At 41.0% G+C, this 26,612-nt stretch overlaps 1 protein-coding gene across 2 annotated transcripts in view; it reads right to left on the bottom strand.

The window, feature by feature from the left end:
• Positions 1–1,406: 1,406 nt before the first annotated feature.
• gatad2b (GATA zinc finger domain containing 2B) overlaps positions 1,407–26,612 on the bottom strand; it is a 65,109-nt gene continuing 39,903 nt past the window's right edge. Inside the window, exons 1-10 of one of the 2 annotated variants that reach the window (XM_026300573.1) lie at positions 19,783–20,162; positions 15,015–15,144; positions 10,985–11,116; positions 9,773–9,901; positions 5,889–6,059; positions 4,679–5,051; positions 3,347–3,549; positions 2,935–3,045; positions 2,214–2,430; positions 1,407–1,865 (exon numbers count right to left, since the gene is read on the bottom strand). In XM_026300573.1, coding sequence (XP_026156358.1) covers positions 1,729–1,865; positions 2,214–2,430; positions 2,935–3,045; positions 3,347–3,549; positions 4,679–5,051; positions 5,889–6,059; positions 9,773–9,901; positions 10,985–11,116; positions 15,015–15,144; positions 19,783–20,162 — 1,983 coding nt within the window. In that variant the 3' untranslated portion in view covers positions 1,407–1,728. Of the gene's footprint in view, positions 1,866–2,213; positions 2,431–2,934; positions 3,046–3,346; positions 3,550–4,678; positions 5,052–5,888; positions 6,060–9,772; positions 9,902–10,984; positions 11,117–15,014; positions 15,145–19,782; positions 20,164–26,612 lie in introns of those variants that run through there. The other variant, XM_026300572.1, reaches the window with a different exon arrangement.

A 26,612-nucleotide genomic window follows, 5' to 3' on the forward strand; every position in this document is an offset into this window, starting at 1 on the left:
TAAATCAGGAGTAAACCATTCATCAGCCTTTAAACTACACCTCAATGACACACCCCCTGACTCACTGACCGGCCATTGGTTAGCACACAGACCTTAGACACTCTCATTTGTAACATTCTTTTCCTCCTTTTAAAAAATTATTTTCCAATTGGAAATATGCAAAGTGCTCCTCTGGAGTGAGGCAACTTGTGTGCCCAACATGCACACAAGGTCTGATCAATGTCTCTCCCATAAAAGATAAAATCCACATCCTTTTTTTTTCTCTGAAGCTAGGCGTCTATACATAATTCATAAACATATTTCAATAGTTTTTAATTACGTTGATCATTATCGTCTCCGGGGGCAAACACCTCTCAGGTAGGCCACCATTTCAATAGGAGACGCCGCGGGGAGGGGATGGGGGGGCAATAATCAGAAAACTATATTTAAAAAAAACAAAAAAAAAAACAAGAAGAAGAAGAAAAAAAGGAACCCATATTTGCAGGTGAGAATCTGTGGTATCAACAAAAAAATGTTTTCACACCAGGGTCAAAAGTGTTCAGTCTCTGCATACTGGACAACCAAAGGTACTGGGAGTGTGGAGCAGTCAGTGGCAGGAAGTGTGAGATGGGATGGAAGCAGACGGGAAAATCAACCTGTTTCTCTAAGAGTGGAGACCATTGTCCCTTGGGTGATTTGTAGCCAACATCCTCCTGCCTGTCAGCTCCTGCCTTGCTGGAGTCTGTAGAGACTCATGATCCACTCAGCATGCAGTGAGTCCTGTGTACATTGACCTGTTCAAATCTGCAACAAGGAGAGACTGACAACTGAAATGAAGAAACTGATGACGAACTTTGGTTGAAGAAAGGTGAGAGCTAACTAGCAAAGAAATCTCTTTTCCATAGTCTGATCACATAGGATTTTCTTTTACATCTTTTGTCAGTAATTTCCACATCATCAGCACTGATGCTGCCCTGAACTCCAGGTTGAACTTTAGCTGTGTGTCAGTGTGAAAACAACTCCTGAACGGGGGCATTTTTGATATGATGACACAAATGCAGACTTTCTGCTCTGTTACAGGCCCCCCTTAGTATTGTCCATTTTAAGAATGGGCTCCTCATCCTCTTTTTAAGAGCAAGTAGAAAAAAATTTGTTGTTCCTATCAGTATTTTCCCCTTTGTTACATAAATTTAGTAAGCTAACTTGTTTACAATTCAAAGTTGTTAAACTTTATGTTGCATAGGAATGAGAATGCACCTTGCTGATGTTCTGTTGCTGGCAATAGTCAGGTCCAAGCTTTAGAATTGAGTGGAGAAAAAATCCTATATGATCGCGGCCTGACCTGACCTGACCTTACAATGATTCGACATCACTCCCCATTGTAAAGGAGAGACAGCGTAGAAACAAACAATGGATCAAACACAAAAGAAAAAAGCATAATGTGTAATAATAACTGAAGCAAAATCGGTAGTTGTAAGTATAATAGTGCTACCAACAGCGATAATAATGGGAATTATAATTGTTAAACAACGCTGACGAAGAAGAGTTTTACTGTAATAAGAACATTTGAGATGCACTAACAGTTTAGTGTCTTTGTCCGACTTGTTGGGTTTTCATGGGTAGGCACACGGACAGGCACTGCATGCTATGGGGGTGGGGTGGGGATTGGTTGATGTGGGAGTGCTTCATTATGGGTGGGTAGGAGGGCAGGACGAAGGCTAGCATTAAAGGAGAGGGGATGACTGAGGCTCATTTCTGTCCGGTGATGGACTGCGATATGGATCGAGGTGGAATCATGTCCAACAGGTACTCTCTCTGCCGGTCTGCTAAGCTGGAGCTCTTGTGGGCTCCAACTGCCGCTGGGTTCAGATAGGCAATATTTAACCCTGTGGGAACAAGAAGGATGCATCAAGAAGATACTATAAAGCCAATCATCAGTTTCCATTAAACACAGATTCATAATACTATCTGATCCACTCTACACTTCTCCAGTGTTTACCTTATGTTCAGTAAAACCCTTCTTTCTAATGGTTTACATCAAAAGTCTAACAGCACCTTCTGATATGAACGTGTCAGATCAACATATTAATAAGTGTCAGACTGGATAATATATCCACAGAAACTCGGTGTTAAAGTGTTATGATTAGGGCCAAAAGCCATAACTCAGAACAACCCTTGGGAAAAGGATATTAGTCTGTCACATAAACATGCAGTAGATACAGTACAGCAGGTACCTGGGATGTTGTAGATCTGGCGATGGCTATCATGCTGCAGTCTACTGCTGCTACTGCTGCTGCTGCTGCTGCCTCCACCGCTGCCACAGTGCTTGGCATTAGTCATTCCCATGAGGCTGCTGGCCACTGACAGCTGAGAGGCCTGGGCGAAGTTGGACAGGACACCTCGTGCTGAGTTAGACAGACCTCGCTGGAGGGAGGCCTGAGGCTGGGGAGCCTGAGGAAAATACAGACATTCCATTACCTTCACCAGCACTGCCACACAGTCCACAAATTACACATTGACCTATTACTAGATTAGTAAAATATCAGTCAATTATCAAGTAGAATCAAACCAGAAATCTGATGGATACAGCTTAAAACATGCTTGGCTGGGATGCATTTTTCAATATCCCTTTGGGATGAATAAATCTTATGTATCTTATTTCTTTGTCTCATGTACACAGTGTGATTATGAATTTAGGTTTTTTGACTTTTAAAATAATATAAAATAATATCAATTAAATATGCAGCTCTGGTAACTTGTGAGGGGCAGTGTTGTTTAACTCAATCAATCCAATGAAAAATAATTGGATTTATCAATATAAAGTGTTTTAAAATGTTACTGTCACGTCTTGTGTTCAAGAACAAGTCAATGTTCAAAGCCTGCCTTCAAGCTACCATTATTAGATGAGTGAAGGCATGTGTGTGGAAGGCTTTGAGGAGGCATGCTGTAGTGTACCTGGCGGAGGGCATGATGTCGTATCATGCTGTCAGTCTTGGAGGCATTTGGGCCAGTAGGAGCTGAGCTGGGAGAGAGGGCTGCCTGCTGCTGCAGCCTCTGTTCAATCTCCTGATTTGGAGACACAGGGATATACAGGATTTCATACATTCATATACTCTCTTGGATGTAGCATAGTGCTTTCTGTCTGCACTATTCTCTAAAATACATGTAATTGCAGTAGTGTTTCTCCTAAGTGAATGCACTTTGTAAAAGATGGTTAAAACTAACTATAGCCATATTGATCTTTCTCCCCAGGACAGGGGTGATTGTACTGTATTCTTTATATTGGGATATGACTATACTATGACTATACTATACTGATATGAATATACGAGAGGAAATATGGCTGACATGGTACAGTTATGCTGACCTGTTCCTGCTGCAGGGCCTTCACAAAGGCATTCTTCAGCCTGTTGGTGTGCTCTGCCTTCAGAGCTTTCTTCTGATTGGACGTCATGCACTGCTCACAGAGGATTCGCCCACTCTTCTCTTGCTTCCAGTGAGGGGTGAAGTCAGTTCTGCATTGGGCGCAGAAGAAAGGCTCCATGCGGGCCAGCGTTCCTCTAAATTTACCTACAGTCACAGAAGTGTGAACAAACCAAATCAGATTTTTAAAAAAAAAGATCTTGATCACAAGCGTATGTGATCCTAAATTTGATTCATATCCAAACTCTGGGTATGTAATTTTCTTTCGACTGGAAGTTGTGGTTTTTCTAACATCTCTACACATATTGCCTGTCGTCATTATTCAGTGTTGGCCCCTCATTGACCAATCCTAAACATGGAGGGGAGGAACCAGTGTTGGTGGTCAGTGGAGAGACCATGATGCTTCACATCTGTTGGAGTTTTATGAAGAAGCTTCCGATCATGTCAAACTGAAAGGAACGTTGTGGAACTGAGCAGTTTTTGAGAGATTTATGGGATTTGATGTGCACAAGTAATGATGTTGTTATGACTAATCCAGTGACTGGTGTGTATTGATTTTTTGGATTTCCAGTTTAAAAAGATTGCTTTCTTAGCAATAATAAATGAGAAGTGGGTTTCTATATTTGAGAGAGACATATCAATTTCTGTAATATTACTGAGCAGACATAGTGATGAAGATGGGGGAATTCTACAGTTTAGATATACGTTTATTGCTTAGATATTACAGTACCAGCCAAAAGTATGGACACACTTTAGCATTGAATTGAATGACAAAGTGTGTCCAAACTTTTGACTGGTAGTGTAGTTTCTTTGAGTTTGGAAGAGTTTTCATTATTTCTTCAGATAACATGGTACTGTAATTGTTTTTACATTGTTGTGTTACTTGTATGCACATGCCTCACATTTTAGTTCAATCTGTGCATTCGTGGCAATTTTAGGAGCACAACTGTGTTCACTCCAGAGGTGGATGCATGTCACTTCCAAACATGAAGGTGAACTGAATCAAACATATACCTCAGAACATCTGCAAACAGTAGCAAGACTTAATAAGCGTTACAGACTTCTGAATTCATACATCTTCTTAGAATCTGGAAACACTGCAGTTTCCTTTAAGGGTTTACTTATAAAATCAACACAAATCATTTCATTTTACAATTTGGAACTCTGTCAAAAACATGTTGCTTTTTAAATGATCTTAAATTTTTCTTACTTTTCAGTTTGCTTTCACTGTTTTATGTTTAGACAGGAGAAGAAAGTTAGTGTGTCAGCTCCTTACCCTGACTGTCGAGCACGCTCTGCACCACCTCCTCGAGGCCAACCATGTAGATGAACTCACTGTTGGCGGCAGAGGGCAAGAAATGGAGGAGTGGGGCGGGGGGTTTGGGTGGAGGGATCTCCAGCAGCGTTTTCTCCAGCTGCTTCCTCAGGGCCAGCTTAGCCGCTGCTTGGCTGCTGGCCTGATCAGCCATGGAGCTTACACCTCCGCTGGTTGAGCCGGACATGGTGGATGGGCTGATGGCTGAAGCGCCACCCAAGCCGCCCGCCACTCCGCCAGCCCCCGCTGCTGCTGCCGCTGCCTGCATGTGGGCCAGGTTCATGTACATGGCACTGGAGCCTGAGCGCTGGGAAGCTGCCACCTGCTGACTGGCCTGCAGGAAGACACACATTTTCTACTGCTTATCAAATGAAGTTAATACTGACAAATCAAACATTTTTCATTGTTTCAACAACGCTGTCACATGCTGCCAGACTTTAAAAAGGAAAGGACACATTTTTCTACTCTTTGTCCTTCAAAGTCCTGAGATACTCAATGTGTTTGGAGGGATGTCCATGATTAATCAACTAATTTCCAATAATAATTTACATAGATATATGTGCAGCAATGCATCACCATAGGCAGTGAGTATCTGTAGTAAACAGATATTTAAATATTTAAAAACAGCTTGGTAAATGTTTTGGAAGAAAGCAAACTCAATGTGTTTATTGTAACCCTAAATAAAAACTTTTTTTTCTTCACAAGAAAAATGTGGAGGGCACATTTATTATATTAAAACCAAACTAAAGATCAGCAGACTTTACTGAAAGCTCACAATAAATTCTATTTAATATTTACTGTCTTCATCAGACACTATCAGCTGACGTGTTTCTCATCAGGTCCAAATTGTGAACCCAAATGGTGTTAACCCTCATGTACTGTTCGGGATGTCTTCATCCCGAACATAATGAAAGGGTAATGTTTTCGAACAGTGTACAAGGGTTAAGGTCATGTTGGTAAAAACAGAAATATGAAATAAATAATAATACTCTGTTGTCTTTTAAAATATGTTGTTGCTGCAATTTTAGTCATTTATGTTATTAGAAACAACTGTGATTTTAAAGACGTTGTCTTGCTTCTGAAGAGATCATGGAAGTTCTGACAGTGTATTGTATTACTGAATGCAGTGTAGAGCGCTGAGTAGTTAGGCTGGCTTCATCTAAACCCATACCTGCTGATAGCTGACAGCATTGGCCATGCTGCCAGAGTTTGAGCGAGACATCCCGGGCTTGGAGGAGACCCTCTGGCCCTGCAGCTGGGCAGGGTTGGGGGCTATCACTCGCTGGGACATCAGCATGGGCGGCAGGTTGGCATTAGCTGCTGATCTTATGACTGTGTGACCCTACAGAAAGAAGAAAAAGAAGAGTTCAGGTAATCAGGCTGTAAATGGATGTGTGTATTTCTTGGATGCATTTCATTTTGCTGTGTTTTTCAACATTCGGCTGTTACACTTGTAGGATTAACTTGTAGGTCTAATGTAGGTCTTAATCAGCAGTGGGGCTGACGTTTGCTGTTATACTGAATAACTACAAGATGTGCATGCATGATAAAAATAAAGCTTGGTTGTACAGTAATTTAGTTAACACACAGTGCCCCAGATATTCCAAAAGATATGGTTTTGTAGGTACAAAATAAAAACCAAATTTCAAACAATTTCAAAGTTTCCATATTAATAGTCTTTCTGCAAGCTGATGTGTGTCATTAGCCAAAGATGGTTTGTGAAGAAAAAGGAACTCCACTAGGCAATAATGCTGTACAACAGCAAGCAGACAATACTGACAGAGTCATCTCAATGTCTGGGCGCTATACAACATGTAAGTCAAATAATGTAATTAGTTATATGGCTAAAAAGATCCACTGAATTCTCAATCAGCTTGTTTAGCTATGTAGGCACAATTTGATGTTTGACTTGTTAATCTTGTATAAAGTTAGCTTCATATTAACAGTAAGCTCATTGTAGATAAAAAGCAACATGAGCAACATCGATCGACAATGTCTAGGAGTCATGATTGGTTGAATGTTGACAATATGAATGGAGGTGAAAAAGAGATGTAGCATGCACTAGGGCAATAGATTCACTGACAATGTCACAATGCTGCATTGGGTGACATGAACTCCAAAGTTTCTGAAGGTAAAAAAAGAGTCAACTTATCACTTCTCTGCTTAGACAATGGATGTACACAGTAGCTCCTACATAAGGTATAAGGTTTCTTCTCTTAAAGGGAAGGTCGCCAAGTGCTGCTCATAAGGGATTTGTTTTTTGTTTGACTCTGTGTGAAGTGTCTTGAGATGATTGTATTTTGATTTGGCGCTATACAAATAAAGTCAATTGAATTTAATTGAATGAAAGAGCACTACACACCACATGTAATTCATGATGAAAAACATTGTGCCCAATGCAGCGGTGTGACGAACTACTGAGTTTTTAATAGTTTTATGACAACACTTGGAATCCAATAGCACAGACAATAAGCTAGGCAAGGTTCACAGACCTTGCAATGAGCAGATGAAATTCATCATCAGTTTTAATCTCTGTGTGGATTTATGGAAAACAACATATATGTACACTCAATGTGCAATTTGTCAGGTTTGTCTAATGCTTTTTGTGCAAACTGTTTTAGAGAGAAGTTCATTTGTATTGAGTTACACTGACACTGATGCCTACCATCACTAATAGAAAGTGGGTGGACGCAATATTAGAAACGAAGTATGTATTAATAGCACTCATATTACAAACCTTGATGCAGGTAGGATATATTGCAGGACCAATAAACTGATAATTGAATTTATAATATAATAATATAATATTGAATTTATGTATCTATATTCCTATGACATATTTTACACAGGCAAGGTTTAGGCCAGGTCTACATTAAAGGAGGTCCCTCTGTCAGATCCAGTTTTTAGTGTTTACACAGATATAATACACAGTATGGGCAGCAGGGGGCAGCATCTGCTTGGTGACGAACCAGGCAAATCGAACCGTTGCCACTCATACAACACATGCGTGTACAACTATATTTTTGAGGACACTTATTGACATAATGCGTTCCTTAGCCCCTTAACTTAATGTTAAACAACAGAAATAAATGCCTAACCCTAATCCCTTCTCTAAGACTTCTAACCTGAAACCTAAAACAGGTCCAGCAGGCTTTTGAAGGTGTCAAAAACCTAGGACCAGGCAAAATGTCCTCATTTCTATGGTATAAAACTCAAAATGGTCCTCACAATGTATAGCCATGCAGACAGCCAGACTGCCTCACACACACACACATCCATAAACATAGAGATCTGCTAAATATTTAATACCATTTGAACATGTAATGGAGGAGCAGCACTGCGTCACAAAGAGCAGAAGCTTCCAATAGGAGGCTGTCTCATAATCAGAGAGGAACCTTCTATTAACCCTTTCATTCTCAAAACTAAGTCCTGTTGTGAGTTTACTCAACCACAGCAGACATCTGTCTCTGCACTCTCTGCACATCGTACATTCTGGACAGAGGGATAAGGAAATCTTAGAAAAGTGTGGTAGGTCTAGTTTTAAGGCTTGACTTAAAAAGTTCCTTTTTGACAAAGCTTATAATTAGGGCTGGCTCAGGTGACCTTGAACCTTCCTTTATTACGATGAATGCTGAGGGACCTCCCATCATGCATTTAACATTCCTATGTCCTGCCAGTAGGACGTCACAATGTTTTTTCAATCTAAAGCCATGTACACAACTGACAAAAAATATATTACTGGAAAGCTTAGATTCTTGTCTTTTCGATGATGTAATTCAAGATGCAATAAAATAATAGCACATACACCTTTTCAAGAAAAGCAAAATACTCCATGACATACATCTCCAAACATGTATAGAAGAATCTATACCTGTTCAAAAACAGCTTTTAATTTAATTTTGGTATGGCTTTGACAGACGTTTTAAGCCAATTTACCTAGAATAGTAATTAAGCTCCTCTCCTCTCTCCACACCATTCTACACTCTGCTCACATTTGGATGCCACCACTGAATGTCACTAACATTGTGCCTTCTCTCTCCAAGGTTATAATTCAGTCAGGTACAAGACAAACCCCAAAACATTTGAGTTTATGTTAAACAAAAACAAAACCAGGGTCCATTCTCAAAACCAAGTGTGAACAAGATATGGGACCTGGATGAAACATGAAAAAAAAAAAAAAGAACAATCTTAGCAGGACAGGCACAGATTTCCTGAAATTTTGTCTCTTGAGTGGATCAAGCTTCCAGGTTAGTAAAAACATGTCCTGAAAACCCCATACCTCACAGGTAACATGACTGACAAAACTGTCATCTTGGAGTTAAATAAAACCTGATTCAGAATGTAGAGGACATATTCAAGTTGAGCATGATGTTTGGTCAGCTGACTATACAACCACAGGCACAAAACATTAATTGTTTTGTGCTATCCTCCTGAAGTCACTGCTGATATCTAAACCAAGTTCATCTCCTTTTTATACTTTGAGTTCTAGCATCATACAGAGGTCTAGAAGTAAAATGCACTGGTGCATGGTGCACTGAGCTCCCCTACCCCCCCCCCCCCCCTTCTCTCCCACCTCATGTATATTCCACCATTGAATGTTACTAACCTTGTGCTCTCTCTCTCCCCTAGTTTGTGCTCTCTCCCTCCCTCTCTCTCTCTCTGTACCTTCTGCAGGTGTCCCTGGTCCTGGAGCTGTTTATCGCTGATGTGCAGTTACTGGCCCCACCAACTTGCAGTGTCTATTTGTTGTTTATTGTTGCTGTTCTTTTCTCTCTGCTCTATCCACTCACCCCAACCGGTCGAGGCAGATGGCCGCCCAAACTGAGCCCGGTTCTGCTGGAGGTTTTTTTCTTCCGTTAAAGGGAGTTTTTTCCTCTCCACTGTCGCCAAGTGCTTGCTCATAAGGGAATTGTTGGGTTTTTAGTTTTAGTTTTTGTAAAGTGCCTTGAGATGATTTGTATTGTGATTTGGCGCTATACAAATAAAATTGAATTGAATTGAATTGAAAATGGGTTGTAACATGCAGGAATAACACACACACACAGACACACAAACCTGTGCAGTGCGGAGGTTCTGTGGTTCAGGGTTGTGTAAGCCAGGCCTCACAGGCAACTTCCCCAGGCCAGGAGAGCTGTGAATAGGAGGAGGTTGCACAGAGGATGCAGCATTCTGGACCACTGGAACCTGCATACAGCCATCAGCACAATTACCAGGGCAACTTAACTAACAGGTCAAACGTCAGTTTTCAGGACAATAGTATGACCATAACAATCTGAAACCAGCCTTTCAATAACTATTGAGCTCATTTAATATTCATAAGCACATATTTGTTGAAAAAAGCACACCCTAGACAGGTCACCAGTCCATCACAGGGCCACATAGAGACAAACAAACTCACACACTCACTCCTATGAGCAATTTAGAATCCTGGCATTAATATGCAGTTTTAAAAAATTTTGGTAAACTCTTAAAATATTAGATGCTGTTATGTAGCTTAATATAATAATTACATCATCCATCCATCCATCATCTATACCCACTTATCACAGGGATCTGCTGGAGCCTATCCCAACTTTCTTTCGGGTGGAAGGCAGGGGTACACCCTGGACAGGTCACCAGTCCATCACAGGGCCACATAGAGACAAGCAACCTCACACACTCACACTCACTCCTATGGGCAATTTAGAGTCACCAATCACCCTGACATACATGTTTTTGGACTGTGGGAGGAAACTGGAAACACTCACATTCACTCCTATGGGCAATTTAGAGTCACCAATCAACCTGACATACATGTTTTTGGACTGTGGGAAGAAACTGGAGTACCTGGAGAAAACCCACGCAAGCACGGGGAGAACATGCAAACACAGAAAGGCCGGATTGCAAACCCACGACCTTCTTTCTGTGAGGCAACAGTGCTAACCACTCAGCCCCCATGCTACCCCTATTACATCATCATTCAATAAATTTAAAATTGATTGAATAAATTTTGTATTAATTATCTGAATCAGCAAAGAAACCAGAAACTGCATCTGCAGGATAAATGTAGTACAATAAATTTTCAGTTTTCCGTTTAAAATGAAGTAGTTGACATACAAGACAGTAGAAAACAGAAAAAGTGAAATAATGTTACAGTACTCCATAACTGTACAGTACAGGAGTAAATGAATTAAATACAGGCAGCGAAAGTGCTCAGCTGAGTTATGGGTAGTGTTGGTTGTGGGGCATGTTGGTGAACATTAATGAGGCATCAGCAGCAACACTGACCTTCTGCACCACATTTTCCTTCTGCAGCTGACTCTGTCTCAGCTTTTTGAGCAGTACCAGGCGAGCCTCCTCCAGACGCAGCTCCTCTCTCAGAGCTTTGATCATTTGCTGCCTCTCCTCTCCTGTTTTCCCCTGGAACACAGAATCACAGTGACACATGGTATCCAGATGGCGAATTTAAGGAAACTTATTACACACCACTGAGCTAAGGCAGTTTGTCTAAGAACACACTATAATAAAGGTGCTAATGTGGCTAAAGGCAGCCACGTGATGCACCACAGAGAGTCCTGTAACGGACTGTGTATGCTTTATGGCTATGTTAGCTCATTAATTTGTATTATTTCTTTCTCTCTATATTTATTTTTGGTACCCCTCCATTAAAGAAAGAAAAGCCCACAACGGTTTTTTGTGGGTTTACTCAATTCACTGAAAACTGACAAATGAAAACCCGAAATTACTTTTGAATTGTGATTCAACAGAAGAATTAAAAAAAACAAATTAATGAAACCGTCCTGGGCAAAAATGATGGCATCCTTAACTTAATATTTTGTTGCACAACCTTTTGAGGTAATCACCACAATCAAGCAATTTCTGTAACTCAGTGAGACTTCTGCACTTGTCAACAGGCCCACTTCTCGGAAGCAAACTGCTTCAGCTGTCTCAGGTTTGCCTTCTCCAGACTGCATGTTTCAGCTCTTTTCACAGATGTTCAAATACAATAACTTCTGTTTTCTCTGAATGTAAAAGTATAAAGTTACTGGTCATCCAGGCCTTTATGTCTTTTAGGCATACTTGAAGAGTCTGGCTAACTGGTTTGTGTTATCAGGTTTCACAGATAGATACAGTTGAATGTCATCTGCATAACAGTGGTAATTAATAGAGTGCTTCCTAATAACATTGCCTAAGGGGAGCATGTATAAGGTGAAGAGAATCGGTCCTAACACAGAGCCTTGTGGAACTCCATAACTAACTTTTGTGCTCGTGGAAACTTCTTCATAGACATGAACAAATTGGACTCTGTCCAATAAATAGATTGGAACCACTTTAATGATGTTCCTTTGATTCCGATCACACGCTCCAGTCTCTGTAATAAGATGCTGTGGTTGATAGAATCAAATGCAGCACTAATGTCTAGCAGGACAAGTACAGAGATGAGTCAATTACCTTAGGCTAAGAGAAGATCGCTGGTGACTTTTAACAGTGCCGTTTCTGTACTGTTCTAAATCCTGATTGAAAATCTTCAAATAGTTCATTTCTGTGTAAGTGGTCTGATAGCTGCTTAGCAACAGCTTTTTCAAGGATTTTAGAAATAAATGGTAAGTTGGATATTGGTATATAATTAGCCAAGACTCCTAGATCAAGACTACTACTGTAGTCTTAACAGCCTGAGGTACATAACCTGTTACAAGAGATAAATTTACCAAGTCTAATAAAGATGAGTCGATTAGTGGCAGGGTGTCTTTGAGCAGTCTAGTAGGGATGGGGTCTAAGAAACATGTTGATGATTTAGATGAAGCAACCGTTGACGTGAATTCATAGAGATCTATGGGAGAGAAGCAGTCTAAACATGACTAAGGTCTCACAGATGATTCAGGAGCTACTGTAGTAGAAGATTAATTTATGGCAGCTATAGGAGGCATCTGCTGAATTTTATCTAATAGTTGTGATTTTATTTGTAAAGAAATTCATAACGTCATCACTGCTGAGAGCTAAGGGAACACTGGGCTCATCAGAGCTGTGACTTTTTGTCAGCCTGGCTACAGTGCTGAAAAGAAACCTGGGATTGTTCTTATTTTCCTCTATTAGTGATGAATAGTATGCAGTTCTGGCTTTACGGAGAGCTTTTTTATATGTTAGTAGACTGTTTTTCCAGGCTAGATAAAAGTCTTCTAAATTTGTGGAACGCCACTTCCTTTCCAGCCTTCGTGATGCCTGCTTTAAGGTATGAATATATAAATTATACCATGGGTCTAGTCTCCTCTGATTCACTAACTTCTTTTTCAGAGGGGCCACAGTATCAAGAGTTTCACGCTGTGAGGCTACGGCGCTGTCAACAACATGATCAATTTGGTAGGGAGCAGGATTGAAGCAGCTGCCCTCCACTGTGTTGGCACATGGCATAGATGTAAATAAAGATGGAATCATTTTCTTAAATTTATTAACAGCATTGTCAGATAAACATCTGCTGTAGTGGAATTTTCTTCCAAACGCTGCATGATCCATTATTTTAAATTCAAAAGTTATTAAAGAACTTATTATTAAGTTATTAAAGAATGATCTGACAAAAGAGGATTTTGGGGAAAAACTATTAGATATTAGATTTCGATGCCATAGGTCAGAACAAGATCAAGGGTGTGATTGAAACAGTGGGTGGGTTTATTAACATTTTGAGTGAAACCAATTGAATCTAATATTGAATTAAATGCAGTACTGAGACTATTATTTTCAACATCTACATGAATGTTAAAATCTCAAACTATAATGACTTTATCTGAACTAAGCACTAAATCAGACAGGAAGTCTGAAAATTCAGTTAAAACCTCTGAGTAAGGGACAGGTGGACGGTACACAATGACAAGTAGAACTGTTTTTTGTGTTTTCCAGTTTGAATGTTAGAGAGTGAGGCTCTCAAATGAGTTATAACTGTTCTGAGGATGAAAGTTTAATAATAAGTTTGACTGGAAGATTGCAGCTACTCCTCCACCTCGACCTGTGCTTCGAGGAACATGACCATTTTTATGACTGAGGGGGGTTGATTCATTTAGACTGACATATTCATCCTGCTGCAGCCAGGTTTCAGTAAGACAGAGTAAGTCAATTTGGTGATCAGTTATCAAATCATTTACTAACAGAGATTTAGATGAAAGAGACCTAATATTTAATAATCCACATCTGACTGTTCTGTTTTTCTGTTCAATAAGAGGAGTGGTCTTAATTTTTATTAGGTTTTTATGAATAACTCCTCTTCTGTTAACTTCTGATTTATATGATTTAGATGTTCGAGGGACAGACACAGTCTCTATGTGGTTTGAGGGGGTGACAGCTCTAAGGAAACTGCAGAGAGGCGTTTTAGACTGAGTCTCTGTGTCCCAGTCCCCACTCTGGATTGTCACTTTAGGTTGGCTATTAAACTCTGCCAAGTTTCTAGAAATGAGAGCTGCACCATCCAAAGTGAATTGGATGCCGTCCCTTTCTCTCAGACCAGGCTTTCCCCAGAAAGTGCCCCATATCGTTTGCTGGACAACACCTAGACAGCCAGTGATGGAACGACGACATGTGGCTAAACATGTCATCGCTGGTTACCATTCGAATTATCAGTCTCTTCCATTTGTCATCAATTTTCCTCTTGCGGCCATGCACAGGGAGTTGGCTACAGTCCTGTGGACCTTAAACTTCTGAACAATATGTGCAGCTGTAGTCACAGGAACATCAAGCTGCTTGGTGATTGACCCTTTACCTTTAACATGCTTATCTATAATTTTCTTTCTAATCTCCTGAGACAACTCTCTCCTTAGCTTTCTGTGGTCCATGTTCAGTGTGGTACACACCTTGATAACCACTGTGCTGTTTGGTACTTTTCACCCTTTAAATAGGCAGACTGTCTCTATGGTAAAATTCTTTTCAATAATTTCTAGGCATACCGTAATTTTTGTCCAAGACAGTTTCATTAGTTTGTTTTTTAAATGCTTCTCTTGAACCACAATTTAAAAGTAATGTCTGATTTTACATTAGTTAATTTTCTGTGAATTTTTATTTATTGCTTTTGTCAGTTTCAGGTTATTTCAGTGACCACTGTTGGTTTTCTTTCTTTAATGTAAGGGTACCAACAATTTTGCCTATGTGTGTATGCTGTGACTTTGTTGTCACAAAGCACACTGAAAGCCACTATACTGTATAGATTTTTATGCTGATGAACGCAGAGACATTAATTTTGACAGCCATGTCACTGACATATTCAGGTTGAAAAGACTTGTACAATGGAGAACTTTAGGGTGTGCAGATGTGTAGTGGCTGTTGCTCATGGTTCTACCTTGAACATGTCCAGGTTGGCCTGGTGCAGGCGCTCCTCAGGTCGAGGTGTTGTTCTGGGACTGGATGCCTCATTGTCTGACAGGATGATGACATCTGGAGATGGAGTTTGTCTGTTGTGCTCCACATCGCTTCAGAGAAAAACACATAAAAAACTATTACGTTTTTTTATTAATTGAAATGCATGTTGTTATGTTATAACATGTGACACTTTCCTAATATTAGCATTATGCATGTCATTGAGCTTTTTCATTAACATTGTATGGTTAACAGCATGTGAATAGTGTGAGATTTGTCCACGTGTGCACTTTTTAAGATGTCTTGTTTTTAAAAGTGAGCAGTTTAAGAAATCGGATTATTTTCGGGCAGTTTTGTCTGTTCTGTACCTTTATACCTTTTGGCATTACTCCTATACACAGCTTAATGCACCAGACATCTGGAATTTTCCCTAATGGAATGGTGTAGCCATAAAAATCCTGTAATCCTCTGGGTCTTTCTGTCCTTAAGTCACTTGCCAAATAATCTGTTTTCTTATGCAGTTTTCCTGCAGCCTCACAAATGAGTCGATCTTGGTTAGCACACACTGCTCAGATTGCTTCATAGATGCCATAATTGCATCGATATCCAACCCTGTCTCCCCTCCTGGGGCCAGGTCCACATCAGGTGAGTTTGGGGCATCCAGGCGTAGCTTCAACTTTTGATATCTACGCATTTTTAGCTGCTTTGAACTTCAACCCTGATCAAAAGCATGAATAATTTACGGGGAGGATGAGAAGGAAAGGAGGAATATTAATTAAATGTTCACTCAAAGCAAAGCTCGCAAAAACATGTCTTCACGTCACTGCTCAGCTACGCCCCTGCTGTGGTAATGTAAATTTGAGTGTTGTCAGCGCAGCAATGAAAGCATATTCAATTCAATTCAATTCAATTCAATTTCAATTCAATTTCAATTCAATTTCAATTCAATTTTATTTGTATAGCGCCAAATCACAATACAAATCATCTCAACCCAACAATTCCCTTATGAGCAAACACTTGGCAACAGTGGAGAGGAAAAGCTCCCTTTAACGGAAGAAAAAACCTCCAGCAGAACCGGGCTCAGTTTGGGCGGCCATCTGCCTCGACCGGTTGGGGTGAGTGGATAGAGCAGAGAGAAAAGAACAGCAACAATAAACAACAAATAGACACTGCAGGTTGGTGGGGCCAGTAACTGCACATCAGCGATATACAGCCCCAGGACCAGGGACACCTGCAGAAGGTACAGAGAGAACAGAGAGAGAGAGAGAGACAGCACAAACTAGGGGAGAGAGAGAGCACAAGGTTAGTGACATTCAATGGTGGAATATACATGAGGTGGGAGGAGAGGAAGAGAGGGGAGGGGAGCTCAGTGCACCGATGGTCCTCGAGCAGTCTAGGCCTATAGCAGCATAACTAAGGGATGGTTCAGGGTTGCCTGAAGCCAGCCCTAACTATATGCTTTGTCAAAGAGGAAGGTTTAAGTCTAGCCTTAAAAGTACAGAGAGTGTCTGCCTCTTGAACCCAGGCTGGGAGCTGGTTCCACAGGAGAGGAGCTTGATAACTAAAGACTCTGCCTCCCATTCTGCTTTTGGAAACTCTGGTAACCACAAGTAGACCTGTACTCTGAGAGCGAAGTGGTCTATTGGGATAATATGGTACTATGAGGTCTTTAAGGTATGAAGGAGCTTGATTATGAAGGGATTTGTATGTGAGAAGAAGGATTTTAAATTCTATTCTATATTTTACAGGGAGCCAATGAAGAGAAGCTAATATAGGAGAAATATGATCTCTCTTGCTAGTTCCTGTCAGGACTCTGGCTGCGGCATTCTGGATTAATTGGAGGCTTTTTATGGAGATATTGGGACATCCAGATAGTAATGAGTTACAGTAATCTAGCCTTGAGGTAACAAATGCATGGACTAGTTTTTCTGCATCATTTTGAGACAGGATGTTCCTAATTTTGGAAATGTTGCGCAGGTGAAAGAATGCAGTTCTGGAGATTTGTTTTATGTGTGAGTTAAAGGACATGTCCTGGTCAAAAATAACTCCAAGGTTTTTTACAGTAGTGCTGGAGGCCAGGGCTATGCCATCTAGAGTAGCTATAATTTTAGAAAAGTTATTTCTGAGATTTTTTGGCCCAAATATAATGACTTCTGTTTTCTCTGAGTTTAAAAGTAAAAAGTTACTGGTCATCCAGGCCTTGATGTCAGTTAGACAGGCTTGAAGTCTAGTTAACTGGTTTGTGTTAACAGGTTTAATAGATAGATACAACTGAGTGTCATCTGCATAGCAGTGGTAATTAATAGAGTGCTTCCTAATGACATATCCTAAAGGAAGCATGTAAAGGGTGAACAGAATCGGTCCTAGCACAGAGCCTTGTGGAACTCCATAACTAACTTTTGTTCGTGTGGAAGGTTCATCATGGACATGAACAAACTGGAATCTGTCCGATAAATAGGATTGGAACCACTTTAACGCTGTTCCTCTGATACCAATCACATACTCCAGTCTCTGTAATAAGATGTTGTGGTCAATGGTGTCGAATGCAGCACTAAGGTCTAGGAGGACAAGGATAGAAACAAGTCCATTATCTGAGGCTAAGAGAAGATCATTGGTAACTTTCAACAGTGCTGTTTCTGTACTATGATGTGCTCTAAATCCTGATTGAAAATCTTCAAATAGTTCATTCCTGTGTAAGTGGTCTGATAGCTGCTTAGCAACAGCATTTTCTAGGATTTTAGACATAAATGGCAGGTTGGATATTGGTCTATAATTAGCCAAGACTCCTGGATCATGACTAGGCTTTTTGAGTAAAGGTTTGATTACTGCAGTCTTAAAGGCCTGTGGTACGTAGCCTGATACTAGAGATAAATTTACCAAGTCTAATAAAGATGAGTTCATTAATGACAGGGTGTCTTTAAGCAGTCTAGTCGGGATGGGGTCTAAGAGACACGTTGATGATTTCGATGAAGCAACTACTGATGTAAATTCAGAGAGATCTATGGGAGAGAAGCAGTCTAAACATAACTGAGGTCCTACAGATGATTCAAGAGCTACTGTAGTAGAAGATTAATTTATTGCAGGTATAGGAAGCATCTGCTGAATTTTATCTCTAATAGTTGTGATTTTATTTGTAAAGAAACTCATAAATTCATCACTGCTGAGAGCTAAGGGAACACTGGGCTCAACAGAGCTGTGACTTTTTGTCAGCCTGGCTACAGTGCTGAAAAGAAACCTGGGATTGTTCTTATTTTCCTCTATTAGTGATGAATAGTATGCAGTTCTGGCTTTACGGAGAGCTTTTTTATATGTTAGTTGACTGTTTTTCCAGGCTAGAAAAATTTCCTCTAAGTTTGTGGAACGCCACTTCCTTTCCAGCCTTCGTGATGCCTGCTTTAAGGTACGAACATGTAAATTATACCATGGGGCTAGTCTTCTCTGATTCACTAACTTCTTTTTCAGAGGGGCTACAGAATCAAGTGTTTCACGCAGTGAGGTTACAGCGCTGTCAACAACATGATCAATTTGGTAGGGAGTGGGATTGAAGCAGCTGTCCTCCACTATGTTTACACTTGGCATAGATGTAAATAAAGATGGAATCATTTTCTTAAATTGATTGATTGAGAAGATGAGGATAGAATAAGTTGCCGATGCATGGAATAAACTTTGTGGTTTATGAAGTCCAGAAATTGTTGACACTGTAGGGCTGATGTAAAATAGGAGGCACTTTCTTTGGGCTTGAGCAGTTCTTATACAGTGGAGAATGGGTGTCAAGTGCAGCAAGTAATATGCTGTTGTAATGTTCAACCAGTTCAGCAGGTGAAAAAGGATGCGAATGAGAGACTGACATAGAAATTAGACTATTCTGTTCTGTTAATATTACCTTTTTTTTTAAGTTTCATATAATTTTTTCCTGTTAAGACAGGGACAAAATGCGCAGATCTGAAACTCTGAAAAAACGTGTTGAATGTCTGAAAAAGTGAGTTGAATGTTTGAAAGGACAGAGTTGAATGTTTGCAAAGCAAGTTTTAAAACTTGAGACTGATTTGTAACACTGAAAAGAATAAAACATTTTTTCAGATATTCAAATTTTATCAAAGGTTTGAATCATAGCTTTCAGATTTGAAACCAAAATTTTCACATTCAAAATGTATTTTTAAGCATTCAAATCTGATTTCAGTGTTGCTTATTCAGAACCTAATCTCTCCCCATAAGTGAAGACCCGTCAGTGTCAAAGCAACCGAAGCAGGTATGCGATTGACACAAGAAATGTGTTGTGCACTCTATCAATCCAGATGTCACCCACAACAGTGAGTAACGCACAGAGTCAATGCGCTTACTTATCCAATAAGTGAAAATAGTTCATAGATGCAGAATTGGACGTGCCTACAGTTTCGCACTGTGTTCATGTCTAGTGATCACATGTTCCTTGATCCTTTATTGACAGATAATTTGGCAAATTAATTTATTTCTTTATGCTCTAGGATGTTAGAAATTGTTGTTCCTGTTAATTTAAAGCCTGTTTGATTAACCAAGAGACAACCATGGCTAAATGAAGGCATTCGTTATTGCAAAAAAGAATGCAGAAGAGCTGAACGTAGATGGAAGAAATCTGGTCTCCATGTCCACTCGCTGGCTTTAAAGGAGGTAATTGGCCTGTACCAGTAGAGCTCTAATGGTAGCTCTCTACTACACATCAGAGTGGAAAGAAGCTCCCCTTTCTATTTAATGTGTAAATACTTCATTCTCACCATCTTCTCCCAGCACTCATATCCACTGGCTCATCCAGGATGTTCTCCTTCCCATTTTTACTGGGACCAACATGGCCGCTATGACCTCCCAGCCTCAGACTCCCGTTCAGCTTCTCCTCATAGGCAGCACTCATTAGGCTCTGGTGGTGAAGGGTGCTGGCTCCGGGAGACTTACTGTCTCCTAGGGGCCCCGCGACCTCCAGCGCAGCTAGGTCAGCTAGATCTTTGCGTTTAAGGAGTGCCAGCATCTTCAGGCGCTCCATGGCCTCATGGCCCTCCATTTTGAGACGCTTGGCCAGGGCCTCCTCTCGCTCACTGGGTGACTCCAGGCCTCGCTTCAGTAGATTGAGCCTTAGTGCCTCCTCAGACATCCGCTCCATCCTGGAAGACACAGGAAACACAGCAGAGAGTTAGCAGAATTGCAACATCAGGATCTGTAGCTCCCAACTGCATTTTGGTTAGATGCCCAACCACGATTTTCCACATAGCTTAAAGACACTTCATCACAACTTCATGTTGAATGCTCAAACCACTTCAGAACCCCCTACCCCCAAATCTTTCCAAACTAACAGTCGAACATCATGATTGGTGGCAGTGACACAGTTGACAAAGTTTGAACGTTACATGTTTGAAAACATTTTAATGTCTTATCACACATCCCCTGTTCTTTGACAGCTGATTTTTCACTCCCCATTCCGGTGTGAACATGTAAAAGAAGCCTACATTTTTGATTCCACACACGGTCAGTCTATATGTCATAATCAGGATAACGTTGTTTCTTTTAAATAAAAGCACACTGTTTTGGAGAACCACAGCTGTAACAGTTCCATGTCCAACCTCACATGATTAAATGAAGGTTATAATTAACCTATATAACCACAAAGATCTGAATTTGTGCAGTGACAAACCACGATGCAACAGGCATAAATAAATCAGAAAATATAAGCAGCTGATGGTATTCAGGCAGGAGGTTAAACACAGCACGGTAAGAACTGCCTAAATCACCATACAGTAAACCCCTGAAATTCGTGGGGGTTACGTTCCTAGAGCACCCCCGAATTGTGAAAAACTGCAAATTTTGTATGTGTTTAAAGAAATTCCTATAAATGCCTATTTTTATATGCCCCCAGATATGCTGCCATTTCAAGCTCAGTTTAATACATACTTAGGTCACTCATTTATTTATGAGTGACCTAAGTTAGTAAATCTTATATATATTAATTATAATTATATTGTTCTTAATAATTTAGCATTAAAATGCATGAAAAACTATATATTACCAAGAAAAAAAAATCAATAAAAAATTACACACAATTACATTTGAAAGATATGTGTGTGTACATACTTATCTTATCAATAGCTATAGATTGTGACGAATGGTTTGAGTTGTATTCTATGAGCGTAAGGACATTTTCCTGGCCCACACTTTCTATCTGATGGTTCAGACATGGGTTTAGGATTCAGGTTAGCATCAGATTTAGCCTAGACATTTAGTTGTGGCGGTTACGGTTAGAGTTGAGGACTGACAAATGCTTTCCTCACAAAGATAGTTGCACAAATGTGTGTGTGTGTTGCCATGTGATCGTCATCAAGAGTTAAGGGGGGGGGGGAACAGCAGTGCATGAGCTGAACAAGGTAATGGCAAAGCACAATCAGTTGTTGCAGGCACACTTTGTGTGATTTGTGTGACAAATTGATTCCACCTGTTACAGCACACTAAAGGAAGCCTGCAATGTATGGAGCAACATTAAATCTAAATCTTACCAAAAAAATTTGCCAAAACTGATCTACACTACAAGGTTGGACAATGGCAGTCCAACAGAACAACTCTGAAATAAACACTACCTTTAAAGTTTTAGACGTTAGAATTTTCAGTGGCTGTTGGAAGAGTTGTAACCATGGGAATATTTTCTATAGATGATGTGTCTGACACGAGTAAAAACCTAATCCCAAAAAGTCAAATACCACAAAAATTCTAGAAACTGAGTAATATATCAATCCCCAAAATTGGCAAAATAAAGGAAAATGATCAAACCTTTCTGAGACACTAAATGACTAATTACTGACTTTTGTTACCTAAATGTCAGACACAAAACTTGTACAGGTAGCTAACAGCTAATAATGCTAGTCATTTCAGTTACATGTGAGAGGATGCACACTTAGCAGGTAAACCACTGCTGCAAAGATGTGAGTAACCAGAGTGACTTCCAGCTGTGGTGAGTCTGAGAATGAGCTCCTCTGACCCTCTATGATCTGGTGAAGTGGGTGTGAAGAATTGTCCATGATGGAGCGCAGTTTGTCCAGTGTCCTCCTGTCCCTCACTGACTCGAACGTTTCCATGTCCCTGCCAATAAAGTGTCCTGCTTTCCAGATCAGTTTGTTGATCCGACTGATGTCTGTCTTGGTGGTGCTGCTCCCCCAACTGGCCACAGCAAAGTAGAGGGCACTCGCAACCACAGACTGGTAGAAGAGCTCCAGCATCCTGCCGCATACATTAAAGGGCCTAAGCTTCCTCAGGAAGTAGAGTCTACTCAAGCCCCTCTTGTACACAGCATCACTCTTGTCCCTCCAGTCCAGCCTGCTGTTCAAGTGAACCCCCAGGTATTTGTAGTGACCCACAACTTTCACCTCCTGGCCCTGGAGTGGATGATGGGCTCCACTGGTATCCTCTTCCTCCTGAAGTCCACCACCAGCTTCTTGGTCTTGTCCACATTAAGGAGCAGGTGGTCGGCCTGGGACCACTCCAAAAAAGGTTCCGGTCAGTATTCTGTACTCCGCCTCCTACCCATCCCTGATACACCCAACCACCGCAGAGTCATCGGAGAACTTCGGCAGGTGGCAGGACCCAGAGCTGTACTGGAAGTCTGAGGTGTATAGGGTGAACAGAAAAGGAAACAGGACAGTCCCCTGTGGTCGACAGGGAGCTGGGACAGGGAGCTCCCCAGCCACACAGACTGGGGCCTGTCAGACAAGTAATCAGCAATCCAGGAGACAGTGGAGGAGCTGACACCCATCCTGAGCAGCTTCTCACTCAATGTTAAATCAAAGAACATGTGACCTTCCCACGATCCAGGGGAGAGTGAGCACGCTGCAGCAGGTAGATGACAGCTTCGTCCACACCAACATGAGGCTGATACACAAACTGAAGAGGGTCCAGGGCAGAGGCCACAAGGGATCTGATTTGGGCCAAGACGAGTCTCTCCAGGACCTTCATCACGTCTGACATCAGAGCAACCGGTTTGAAGTCGTTGAGGCCAAATGGGATGGGCCTCTTGGGCACTGGCACTATGCAGGATGTTTTCCATAGCACCGGTATGCTTTCCAGTTTCAGACTCAGGTTGAAGATGAGGTGCAGGATGCCAGAGAGCTGTAGAGCACAGGTCTTCAGGACCCAGGGGTTGACACGGTCCAGGTCTGCTGCCTTGCCTTGGTGGAATCTCTCCAACTGTCTTCTCACCTGGCCAGGTGTGACAGTCACAGTGCAGGTTTCATCAGTTGGGGTGGGAGTTGGGGGGAAGCAGCGGTGTCTGCCAGGAAGGGTTGTTGGAGTGTTCTGAATTGGCTGTCTGGGGAGGTGTAAGGACTGTAGCTTTTAACTGAATTCCCAGACTTCCTTAACTGAATTCCCAGACTTCCTGTCTGATTTGGTGCTTAGTTCAGAAAAAGTCATTATAGTGGGAGATTTTAACATTCATGTAGATGTTGAAAATAACAGCCTCAGCATTGCATTTAATTCTATATTAGATTCAATTGGTTTCATTCAAAATGTTAATAAACCCACCCACTGTTTTAATCACACCCTTGATCTTGTTCTGACCTATGGCATCGAAATTGAACATCTAATAGTTTTTCCCCCAAATCCTGTTTTGTCAGATCATTCTTTGATAACTTTTGAATTTAAAATGATGGATCATGCAGCGTTTGGAGGAAAATTCCACTACAGCAGATGTTTATCCGACAACGCTGTTAATAAATTTAAGAAAATGATTCCATCTTTATTTACATCTATGCCAAGTATAAACATAGTGGAGGGCAGCTGCTTCAATCCCACTCCCTACCAAATTGATCATGTTGTTGACAGCGCTGTAACCTCACTGCGTGAAACGCTTGATTCTGTAGCCCCTCTGAAAAAGAAGTTAGTGAATCAGAGAAGACTAGCCCCAATGGTATAATTTACATATTCGTACCTTAAAGCAGGCATCACGAAGGCTGGAAAGGAAGTGGCGTTCCACAAACTTAGAGGAAATTTTTCTAGCCTGGAAAAACAGTCTACTAACATATAAAAAAATCTCTCCGTAAAGCCAGAACTGCATACTATTCATCACTAATAGAGGAAAATAAGAACAATCCCAGGTTTCTTTTCAGCACTGTAGCCAGGCTGACAAAAAGTCACAGCTCTGTTGAGCCCAGTGTTCCCTTAGCTCTCAGCAGTGATGAATTTATGAGTTGCTTTACAAATAAAATCACTATTAACTATCAACTATTAGAGATAAAATTCAGCAGATGCTTCCTATACCTGCAATAAATTAATCTTCTACTACAGTAGCTCTTGAATCATCTGTAGGACCTCAGTTATGTTTAGACTGCTTCTCTCCCATAGATCTCTCTGAATTTACATCAGTAGTTGCTTCATCGAAATCATCAACGTGTCTCTTAGACCCCATCCTGACTAGACTGCTTAAAGACACCCTGCCATTAATGAACTCATCTTTATTAGACTTGGTAAATTTATCTCTAGTATCAGGCTGCGTACCACAAGCCTTTAAGACTGCAGTAATCAAACCTTTACTCAAAAAGCCTAGCCTTGATCCAGGAGTCTTGGCTAATTATAGACCAATATCCAACCTGCCATTTATTTCTAAAATCCTAGAAAAAGCTGTTGCTAAGCAGCTATCAGACCACTTACACAGGAATGAACTATTTGAAGATTTTCAATCAGCATTTAGAGCACATCATAGTACAGAAACAGCACCGTTAAAAGTTACCAACGATCTTCTCTTAGCCTCAGATAATGGACTTGTTTCTATCCTTGTCCTCCTAGACCTTAGTGCTGCATTCGACACCATTGACCACAACATCTTATTACAGAGACTGGAACATGTGACTGGTTTCAGAGGAACAGCGTTAAAATGGTTCCAATCCTATTTATCGGACAGATTCCAGTTTGTTCATGTCCATGATGAACCTTCCACACGAACAAAAGTTAGTTATGGAGTTCCACAAGGCTCTGTGCTACAACCGATTCTGTTCACCCTGTACATGCTTCCTTTAGGCTATGTCATTAGGAAGCACTCTATTAATTACCAATGCTATGCAGATGACACTCAGTTGTATCTATCTATTAAACCTGTTAACACAAACCAGTTAACCAGACTTCAAGCCTGTCTAACTGACATCAAGGCCTGGATGACCAGTAACTCTTTACTTTTAAACTCAGAGAAAACAGAAGTCATTGTATTTGGGCCAAAAAATCTCAGAAATAACTTTTCTAAAATTATAGCTACTCTAGATGGCATAACCCTGGCCTCCAGCACTACTGTAAAAAACCTTGGAGTTATTTTTGACCAGGACATGTCCTTTAACTCACACATAAAACAAATCTCTAGAACTGCATTCTTTCACCTGCGCAACATTTCCAAAATTAGGAACATCCTGTCTCAAAATGATGCAGAAAAACTAGTCCATTCATTTGTTACCTCAAGGCTAGATTACTCTAACTCATTACTATCTGGATGTCCCAATATCTCCATAAAAAGCCTCCAATTAAATCCAGAATGCCGCAGCCAGAGTCCTGACAGGAACTAGCAAGAGAGATCATATTTCTCCTATATTGACTTCTCTTCATTGGCTCCCTGTAAAATATAGAATAGAATTTAAAATCCTTCTTCTCACATACAAATCCCTTCATAATCAAGCTCCTTCATACCTTAAAGACCTCATAGTACCATATTATCCCAATAGACCACTTCGCTCTCAGAGTACAGGTCTACTTGTGGTTACCAGAGTTTCCAAAAGCAGAATGGGAGGCAGAGTCTTTAGTTATCAAGCTCCTCTCCTGTGGAACCAGCTCCCAGCCTGGGTTCAAGAGGCAGACACTCTCTGTACTTTTAAGGCTAGACTTAAACCTTCCTCTTTGACAAAGCATATAGTTAGGGCTGGCTTCAGGCAACCCTGAACCATCCCTTAGTTATGCTGCTATAGGCCTAGACTGCTCGAGGACCATCGGTGCACTGAGCTCCCCTACCCTAACCCTCCCCTCCCCTCCATTCCCCTCTCCTCCTCTCCTCCCTCCTCACATGTATATTCCACCATTGAATGTCACTAACTTTGTGTTCTCTCTCTCCCCTAGTTTGTGCTCTCTCCCTCTCTCTCTGTTTCTCTCTCTGTACCTTCTGCAGGTGTCCCTGGTCCTGGAGCTGTATATTGCTGATGTGCAGTCACTGGTCCCACCAGCCTGCAGTGTCTATTTGTTGTTTATTGTTGCTGTTCTTTTCTCTCTGCTCTATCCACTCACCCCAACCGGTTGAGGCAGATGGCCGCCCAAACTGAGCCCGGTTCTGCTGGAGGGTTTTTCTTCCGTTAAAGGGAGTTTTTTCTCTCCACTGTCGCCAAGTGCTTGCTCATAAGGGAATTGTTGGGTTCTTAGTTTTAGTTTTTGTAAAGTGCCTTGAGATGATTTGTATTGTGATTTGGAGCTATACAAATAAAATTGAATTGAATTGAATAGCGGTGGGGGAAGCGCCAGCAGGGGGTCCAGACCTGAATCCATTGAAGAAAGTAATCAGCTCTTTAGCTCTGTCTGGGTCGGCCAACAGTTGCCGGGCTTTGGT

The sequence above is a fragment of the Mastacembelus armatus genome, chromosome 11 (assembly GCF_900324485.2).
Source record: "Mastacembelus armatus chromosome 11, fMasArm1.2, whole genome shotgun sequence".
Lineage (NCBI taxonomy): Eukaryota > Metazoa > Chordata > Actinopteri > Synbranchiformes > Mastacembelidae > Mastacembelus > Mastacembelus armatus.